The 9,827-nt window shown below is 39.7% G+C and overlaps 1 protein-coding gene across 2 annotated transcripts in view; it reads left to right on the plus strand.

Annotated features, from left to right (window-relative positions):
* Positions 1 to 9,827, plus strand: part of cep290 (centrosomal protein 290) — a gene marked incomplete in the record, with an annotated part of 103,571 nt that overhangs the window by 90,238 nt on the left and 3,506 nt on the right. For both annotated transcript variants that reach the window (XM_014017619.1, XM_014017618.1), the window contains 8 exon segments: positions 422 to 1,174; positions 1,411 to 1,545; positions 4,371 to 4,457; positions 5,528 to 5,692; positions 5,785 to 5,907; positions 6,022 to 6,191; positions 6,286 to 6,427; positions 9,111 to 9,172. In XM_014017619.1, coding sequence (XP_013873073.1) covers positions 422 to 1,174; positions 1,411 to 1,545; positions 4,371 to 4,457; positions 5,528 to 5,692; positions 5,785 to 5,907; positions 6,022 to 6,191; positions 6,286 to 6,427; positions 9,111 to 9,172 — 1,637 coding nt within the window.

A 9,827-nucleotide genomic window follows, 5' to 3' on the forward strand; every position in this document is an offset into this window, starting at 1 on the left:
ATTTATTGGAACTAAGCTGGAAAAATAAATATGAAGGTCAATTAAATTATAAAACACGAGGTAAAGTTCTCCTTTTTAATTTATTTAGTGCGTTTTAAATGTATTTATTTATTTATAAGGTTCATTTATCTGTTTCTGCTTTTATTAATAATTATGTCAGTGTCGGTCCCTCCATACTGCAGGACTTGGAAGAGGTGGTTCAGTGACTGAATCAGGTGTGTTGGTGTAGGGAAACGTAAAACATGTAGGGCTGCGGCCCTAAACTTTGCCAGCATATTAGGATTTCACATTTTCTAACAAATATGTCTTGGAAGGACGTGTTGGAAGGTCCTGAGATGTTTACCAGTGTATTCATCAGTTTGTGCTCTCTTTCATTTTCCTCTCTCGTCACTGGATTTAATCTGATTTATCGTGTCTGAAGGGGAGAAGGATCTCCTCCTTTGCTTTTAGGGGACTTTGCTCTGTCACTTTTGATATTGAGGAGGGGTCGGGCGACGTGAACGCTGCAGCCCAACCTACTGAGTCCTGCAGCTTCCTCCTCAGCCCCGAAGCTGCTGAGGACACCTTTGATCAGCAGAGGGAACCAAAGCACAGCCAGGCAGCTGAAGAAACTCACACCAGCTTTGTTGGAGCAGAGGAGCTTTGGACAAATCAAGCGAGCGCTGATGGGAACACTGCAGCTGGCAGAACAGACACATTCACAGCAGCAGAGACTGGTTCTGACCAAGTTAAACAAGAAGAGATCCAAGTGGAAGAAGTGACAGCTGTGCCTGAAATCATTGCGCTGGAAAACCAACCAGAACCACAAACCAGAAAGCCAGAACCGAATGATCTATCAGAGAGGACGGGATCTGCACCACAGGCAGCGACAGGCAATGACACGAGTCAAACAGTGACTAATGTTTGTGACTCAGATGTTGAAGCTCCAGAGCAGAAAGATGTCAGGGCCTCTTCAGATTCGCTGCACAAGGCTGAGGAACAGCAGGAGCTGAAAGGAGGAGAGGAGGAGACGAGAAGGGAAGTGACAGAGGAGGAGAATCAGGAACATTCCTGCTCAGCAGAGCCAGAAGCTGATTCCAGGATCACACCGAGCCATCAGCCTGAGAGTTTTATCACTTCAAGGAAGGACGATAAGGCAGAAAAATGCAAAAGCAGATCCCTTAAACATCTGAAGGTACTGCAGGTAGTCACCCTGCTGAAACCTAGTGCTGTGATAGAAATAGATTTGTCAGAGTCCGCTGTAGTCAGTGAAACAGTTTCAGTGTTTGCACTTGGTGTTTAACTCCCTGCTCTGTCTGCCTCAGATCCAAGGCTGTGATTGGCTAATGTGTAGAGTATAAGTGGTTATTTTCTCTTGAAGTAAGGGTTAAATGTTCACAGTTTTTTCTGTGTGATTTTGCCGTCCTTCAGACCTCAGGTCTGGGCACCGACACGCCCTCACAGAGAGATCAGGACCTGTCGAAAGAGAACCTGAGGCTGGCCTCAGAGAAACTGGAGCTGTGTTTCCAGTTGGAGCAGGCCAACAAAGACTTACCACGACTCAAGGTACGACCCAAACACAACACTAGCCAAGCAGAGGGAGTCAGTCAGTGCAACACCAGCACCATTCAGAGTCAGTTTATGAAGGAAATTAACATCCATCTTTTCAACAGCTGACAAGAATTAGATAAAAAAATTAATGTGATATTGTCTGGAGATGAGTAATGGTCTCCTTTGCTCAGTAGGTAGAAAACCCCTTCTTATGCATCAGTATTAGTATTAATTCAACGAGATGTTGAATATTTGTTTGTTAAAGGGATTCTTTCTTACATTTTTTCCATGGAAAGTTTTAAAGGAAGTACTATTCAAGCAGATAGCTTTATATGAACTCAGTTAAGAGAAACAGAGTTCAAGTCCAACAAGACTGAGATGCTAGTTGCTGGAGAAAAGCACTAAGACCAAAGATCACTGTCATCTTCAATTAATTTCAATCTCCAAATATATTCACACAGCTACTATTGTATAGTTTTCATCATTATCAGTTCAGCATTCCACAGTTATAGACATAGATCTCTGTGGTTATTTGTTAGTGCAAACACAGTAGCAGTTAAATAAGACTGGGTCCATTTGGATCCTACATTACTGACAAACTAATAACGACTTGTGCAAACAAACACTCGTCTAAAGCAGACTTTGCCGTAATAAAACAATTCTAAATTTTCTGTTGTTTTTTTTTTTAAACCATTACAACTTCATCAGTTTTGCTTTGCAAATATTTTGGCAGAAATAAGATTAAACTGCTGTCAGATTTGACACCAGGCTGCTCAAGAAGTGGTACACGTCGCTGCTGGCGTCTGCTGTATAAATGCAAATGACCTCATAAAACTATGAACAACTGTTTGTTTATAAAGTGACAGTAAAGTTTTTTTCTTTTGTTTTTTTAGTGTTAGTATGAACTCCTGGGATATTTTTTAGATTAAAGTTAATTGAAGATGGCAGTGATCCAATTTGATTTTGACTGCATTCAGACCAGCCATTAGCTCATCAGTCCTGTCACATGTTCCCCAGAGTTAATTCAAACAGCTGTTTACAACAGTGGTTCATAACGTATTCACAGAAACCTTTTTTTCTCCATTTCAAAATAGCTTAAATCTAGTTATAAACACTCTAAGTCACAGTAGAGGAAGACCCCTACCTCTTTTTGTTATTTATTTATTTTATTTACACTATTAAGTCATATTATGTTGTAAGAACATTGCAGACAACCCTGACCATCCTCTTCATCAGACTGTCATAGAAAAAGAGAGCGTCTTCACTCGGAGGCTTCTTCAATTTCATTGTAATACAGACCTCTACAGAAGATCTATTTTTACGTTGTATTGTTTTTCGTACCTGCTGCTTTGATTTTGTACTGTCCACTTCCTGCCATAACATCCTAAATTTCCCACTTGTGGGACTAATAAAGGATGATCTCATCTCATCAAAAAAGAAAACACAAAACACCCAGCTCTCCCTAATTTTTGACAAGGGCAGTTCCACTTCACTTCAAACTCAGGTCCTCTACCAAAGGCCTGGGAGTTTGAGGGATCTGCACACTAGCTATGTTTACATGCCCAAAATTCTTTGATGGGATTGAAATGTATTCGGATTAAATAATCTAAATGTATCATTTGCATGGGCACAATCCGATCATGACGAGTGTTTACATGCACCAGGCTTTTATTCAGAATAGAAGCTCTGACATGCACAGTTGCTAACTTTAGCTAAAAAAAATTATTTTTACTTTCGTCATGAACATAAACACCTTCTGGGCTCAGAGTGGACCTGCGACAGGTTTTAATAATGGTGGAGACGTTACTGCACTCCCTGGTTCAGCTGCAGGGGACGCGCAGATTTTTTTTTTTTTTTTTGCAAAGCGGTGCAGGCTGTGTGTCTTCTTTCTTTATTGAATGAGAGAACGGGAGGAAAAGTTCTGTCTGCTGGAAACAGCGCTGCTGCTCCTCCCTCCTCAAAAGAGCAGAAACCGCTGGATGAAAGTCAGCAGACATGCACAGTCAGGTCAGTTTTCCACAATCAGATTAAGATGATCGGATTAAGTGCTTACATGCACGCTGTTCGGATTATCAATCGGCATAAACCACCTCTCTGATTACAAATTCATTCGGATCGAGCTGAATCGGGTCAGAATAATCCGAATGGGGTGTTTACACGACGCACTTTTATTCCAAATGGCCGTTTAATCTGATTACTTATGTCCATGTAAACGTAGCTAGTTTCTCAGCTGTTTTTAGGACTGCGCTCATCTGGACAGAAATCTCTGAGGTTGTTCCTGTGGTTTGGAGATCACAGCACAAAGTGTTCTGTTGACCACTCTCTATAACTTCTGTTTCCACTTTCAGCCTTTGATATTTCTCCAGCATGTTGTAACTCTTCTTCCTGATGTTACAGTCACTTGGGATTGCTACATCTAGCACTCCACTGCCTTCTTCTACTGGTTGTTTACCTCCACAGTATCCAGTTAGTAGACCATCACCTGTCATTCCCCACAATCCTTGGTGGAGTCTCCCTCTTGGGAACACTAATCTCTACCCTGCACATTATGTTCCTGTACATTATTTCAGACATTATAGAGTTCTTTGTCTGCTTCTCCTGCCTAAATCTTACATTCTGCCATTAGTAGATTGTTTCAGGGGTATCATTGCACAGCTTGCATCATGTGTCTGTTATGGTAGACTCTGTGCACTAGCTGAAGGCTGTGGTTTCCATTAAAATTTTTGACAAACTTTGTAAAAGGTTGATAAAAACTGACTCCTTCTTACATTTATTTTAATATTTTGACTAAAAAACAACTTTTGAATTTTTAATATCCTCTTTCTTTTGTATTTTCACAGAATCAAGTTGCAGATCTTAAAGAAATGTGTGCTGCGCTGAAAAAGGAGAAGGCAGAATTAGAGAAAATGTTGGCACACATACATGGAGTAAGTTCGTTTTACCTTCTTAAAGGGGACCTATTATGCAAAATTCACTTTTTAAAGGTTTTTTTACTCAACTTTGGGTATGTACTTCTTAAAAAAACAGTCCTAGGACCAAAAAAATGCACCCAGGGGCATATTTACTGTAAGTAAATGTATTTTTAATGTATATTAACGACAAGTTTTATACTTGTGTCATTTTGTGATGTCACAAGCCGTACGACAACCCACCAGAACCTGCGATCAGCCCCTTACCTGGCAACCCCCGGGTGAAGCTCCACCTCCTCAGTATAAAAAGCCGTCACGGTTGTTGTTGTGTAATGTGCAGCTCATTTCACAACAAGCCTCCAATAGGGCAATGGGTAGAGTGTTGGACCAGAGAGTGGGAGACCAGGGTTTGAGACTGGCATGGACACAATTTAATTATTTATTTATTTTCGTTGGTTATGAACACGTTTTCTCATTTACCTCTATTGTTTAGCTTATTAAAGCCTTGTTAAAGCTTATTTGTTCGAGTTTCTGAGGTATTTTGACCGCTGCTGCTCCCTGCTCTGGTAACAGCATGCAGAGTGAGAGCAGAGCAGAGGAGGGAGAGAAAAAAGCTGCGACCACGACTCTGCCTCTGGGTCTCATATGGTTGTACAACAAAGCTTCTGCTATTAATAGCCATGCTAATGTAAACGCTGGCTTTGGAGTGCGGAGTTAATGTCAACAGATTTTTGGAGGGCGTTACCAACAGAGCTCATTAACATAAACAGCTCTTCTGAACGGAAGTCAGAGCAGGCAGAACTAGAAAATGGGAAATTTTATTATCTGAGAATTATTTTATGCATTAAATTGAATGAACATGGTCTGGATAGCCCACAGACATACCATAAACATTTCTAGGACCCATAATTGGTCTCCTTTAAGCATTTTCTCAGAAATCACTGAAAACAAATCGTAGGTTTTTAGTGCACAAGAAACTGTTTGAGATGCTAAAATCTTTGATTCATAACATTTAACAATAAAATGAAATTTATAATTAAGACTCAATCATTTTGTTCATTCGGTGGTTTTAATGTGTTCCTCCTCAGGCTGGTCACAGTGGTAAAACAGTAGCTGAACTTGAGAAGACGATTGGGCTGATGAAGAAAGTGGTTGAGAGGGTGCAGAGGGAAAATGAGAAACTAAAGAAATCCAAGGCGGCTGCGAATCAAGACCGAGTCTCTGCTTTGGAAAAAGAAAATGAAAAGTTAAAGGTTGTCAGCATTGTCCCATCACCTGCTTCACATTCATTTCTGTTGTGTTTCTACAGAAAACATCACTTTTTTAACATTTTTGTTCTCCCCAGGCTGACTTGGAGTTAATGAAAAGTCAAAGCGAAGCAGAGCTGTGTTTGAAACTTGAGTCTAAAACTAAAGGGCTGGAGAAGATAGTGCTTGAAAACGAACGTCTGCGCAAGGAGCTGAAACGGGTACAGCACTTACTTTTTAATGTTCTGAAGTTTTCTGTTCATAAATGAAACCTTGTTTTAAGTCGTTTTTTTTCTCATGTGTCTCACCTGAGTGTCCTTGTTGCATTCAAACAGGAAATGGTGGCATCAGAGAAGCTGAGAGTGACCAAGACAAGTCTGGAATTTACAAATGAGAAGCTCGAGGCAGAGCTGGAAGAAACCAGGCAGAAACTGCGAGTAGCTCTGTCAAAGCCAATCACAGAAGGCGCAGACGGCAAAACCGGGAAGGCATCGGTTGTAACCAGGTCAGCAGATCCACCAAGGTGTTAAAAAACCTGCTGCTATAGGAAACATGGCCTTCAGACCGGGTGTGAGCTTTTGTTTGCTTTCTTGGTGCAGAATGTTTGAGAACAAGATGAAGGAATTAGAGAATGAGCTCTCCCAGAAGACCTCCAGCCTCTCTGAGCTCAAACTGCAGCTGAAAGCCGTGAATGAGCGCGAGGAAAGAGCTCAGACACGAGTCAGAGCACTGCAGGATCAGGTACGGGTCAGGCAGCAGATTACAGTAACAAGAGGGATCAGAAACCCGCTCGCTCACTCGTTAATCTGCCGAGAGCGTGGAGCCGAGCCGAGCAGCTGCTGGGCTTAGGGCCTCTCCACAAACTCAAACGCTCTTTCAAGTTTATGATTTGGCTTCAGGTTAAGGTCAAACAAAGGATTAATAAAGGATTTACTAGACTTTTAAAGCATTAGACAGAAATGGCTAAAGTGGCTTTTGGTTTTGAATATTTGACAAGATGTGACACGGAAAAGGACAAACAGCTGCTAGATCAGCTAAGTGATTATGAGCTTATTTTATTCTAAAATCACAAACTTACAAAGCCTTTTGAAGAGATTTCAGTCTTTTTTCCTCTGTTTTTCTGGCGTTGTGCTCTAATACATTCTCCTTTTTTGTATTGGAGTTGTGCACACTACTTTTTTCTTATTTGACTGTAGATGTAGACATAATAAGTGAGATCCATAAAATGCACATGAATTGCCGAAGGGGGAATTTCTTTCTCACTGTGAAGAGAACAGTGTCAGATTAGCATATTAACACAAGTGATGATTCCTAAAGTGGACAAGGTGCAGACAGTGAAACGTGGTCAATTAAAACGACAACAGCTTCAGCGCTGCTGCATCCATGTGGTGTCCAGTTAGATCACAAACCTCTACTGCAGCTGAAACACTCAGCTGATGCTCAGCGCCTCACGTTTGATAAGAACAGAAAATTAACCAATCGAGGCAAAACTTATTGCATCAAACCAAAAAGACTCGAGGCTGAAACTGTTGCCAATCTTGCTTCAACTCGATACATGTGGAAATGTGTACCTGGGTTTTATATATCTATATTTATAAATTTGTATACAATTCTGTTAAAAACTTATTTTAAAAGATTGTAGCATCAACATGACAAACTGTTCAAAAAGTAAAGAAAAAAATTTCTGAACATGCTGTGGCTACAATATTGCAGTTGTGGGATAGAGCTTTACCCATTTTGGTGGTTTTTATTTGTGCTGCTTTTGTCTCTTCTGTAGTATCCTTTGTAAACAAGACAAACAGGTTTAGGCTGAGGATCACTTTCCACTTCCTTCTGGCAGATTTCTATATAAAAACTATCTTATTGGCCAGATAAACTGTCACATGGACTACATGTGAGTCTTTAGTTTGACAGGTGTTATATTGTATAAAATTCTATTTTTTTATCTATTTTATTTCAGGTGTATTTTTATTTAATCTCTTCAGCCCCAAAGGTTTTTCTTGAAGTTTGTGCTTGAAATAACATGCCAAAATGTAATTGAGTGTATCTCAGCATTTAAAACTATACTTAAAGGCACAGTGTGTAGGATTTGTTGTTTTCAGCGACATCTAGTGGTTGAATCATCCTCCCTGGTCCTCCCCCCACCCCCACCCCCCGCTTCCAAACACAAAGGGGTTGCTACGGTGTCTCTCAGGTGTCAAAAACCTTTGATAATTCCAACCGCGATGTCTACCAGCAGCTTCAGGGCTAGTGATGTTTCAAGTGGTAAGATTATGAGCTTTAATAAGTAAAATTATCCCAGCTACAATGACAGACAACTGTAATACTGATAGTATTACAACTAAAACCATTTTTGACGCCGCCACCGCAGTTTGTCCTTCATGAGCCTTCGTAGACAAGATGGCGGTGCAAGATGGAGGCTGCTTGTAGTGGCGACCCGCGACCATGGAGATATAAACAGTTTTTTATAAGGTAAAAATAATAAAACAAGGTCTTTGTCTGCAATGATTAGACATATTTTTATTATTGTCATTAGTGATTATCTCAATTTCGGCTAAAAGAATTAACAAAATCCTACACACTGTGCCTTTAAATAATCCTGGTATCAAAATAGAGCTAACACTTGGGAGATTTTATCAGAAGTGTAAATATTACAGCAACTGTTATTTTATTCAGTTATTGACCTTCATTTTTCAGAAATAGTGAGGATGGAACAGGAAAGAATTGTGATTTTTTTCCCACTTGCCTGAAGTTGTTTTAAAGTTAACCCTTTTTAAAAACATATGAATATGGCTAAAAATCCTTGTGACATGTCACATGTGGACGTTACCCGTGCAAAGATTCATGCTGCTAAAATAATTTAGAGCAAAGTTTCAGAGGGTTTAGTAAAGAAAACGTTTTGTCATTCTTCACGGGATGGACCGTCTTGGTACAATCCATAAATGTTAAGAAATCTTTCAAAATGTAATCTTAGCTGCCTGAAAAGTCTTGTTTTTAATTATGTTTGACACCATATTTACTCAAAATCAAGTAGAAAAAAGGTACAACATAGTTTAGTATTTGCTTTGACTTGTTTCTAAACAAAAAATAGGTAAAAAAAAAATCAAAACACTTTTAAAGATTTGCTCTAATGAATTTACAGATTTGAGTTGACCTCATTTTGTCTAAAGTTTACTTGCTGATTGAGCTGTTTGGTGGACGTAGACGTGGATTTTATGAGCTTCTAGCCAAGATTATGATGTTTCTGTTGACACCAAACATGCCTGTGTTCAACTGACAGATCTTAAAAACCAATAAAAGAGAATAAATGCAGTTTTGCCCCCAGTACCAGGGGTGTGGGGCTCAAGAGATTTAAATTCATGACTGCTTAAAAATGACACTATCATTGCTACAGGAAGTACATGTAACATTTGTTATGTCTCAGGTCGACATGTTGAAAATGCTTCCTTCAGCTGCAGGACTCTCTAAGGACTACCAGGCAGTCAGGTATGTTATAAAAAATAATATAAAACTTAGAATTGTTTAAGATAAGAGATTTTCTGTTACACATCTGGATTTATTAAATTAAGCCCAAATGATCAGTCAGGATCTGAAGTAGTGAAGACCTTTAACTGGTAAGGTTTTACAACTATTGGACGTCAATATTTGCTAGTTATTCTTTCGTCTCTGTCACAGCTACTCCTGTAGCTTTAGAAAAAACACTTCAAAGCAATACAGCGTAGACAAAAATCACAAAACAATAGATTTCTCTGTGTCACTGGGTCAAAACAAAACAAAGAGCTCAGACAGACTTCACAGCAGAAATACCAATCAAAGCTTAAACAAGTTGTGACAGGTGGGATTTTACATGACCCAACTTGTATTTGGATATTTGAAATGATTTTCATTTGTTTGGTAATTTTGTGAGGTTTAATGTGGTGATGCCTGGTAGAGGTCAGGGGAGGAGCTCTGGGATCTGAGGGGAGCTCGGTTTGGTTTTCCCTCCTGAATTCAAGCAGAAGATGGAATAAAAAGTGAATATAGAGTTTGGAAATCTCTTTCATTTCAAGCTTCTTTGTTTCAGTCACATTGCGCTGCTTCATTTCAGAATGTGTGTGTGTGTGTGTGTGTGTGTGTGTGTGTGTGTGTGTGTGTGTGTGTG

The sequence above is a fragment of the Austrofundulus limnaeus genome, unplaced genomic scaffold, assembly GCF_001266775.1.
Source record: "Austrofundulus limnaeus strain Quisiro unplaced genomic scaffold, Austrofundulus_limnaeus-1.0 Scaffold173, whole genome shotgun sequence".
NCBI lineage: Eukaryota > Metazoa > Chordata > Actinopteri > Cyprinodontiformes > Rivulidae > Austrofundulus > Austrofundulus limnaeus.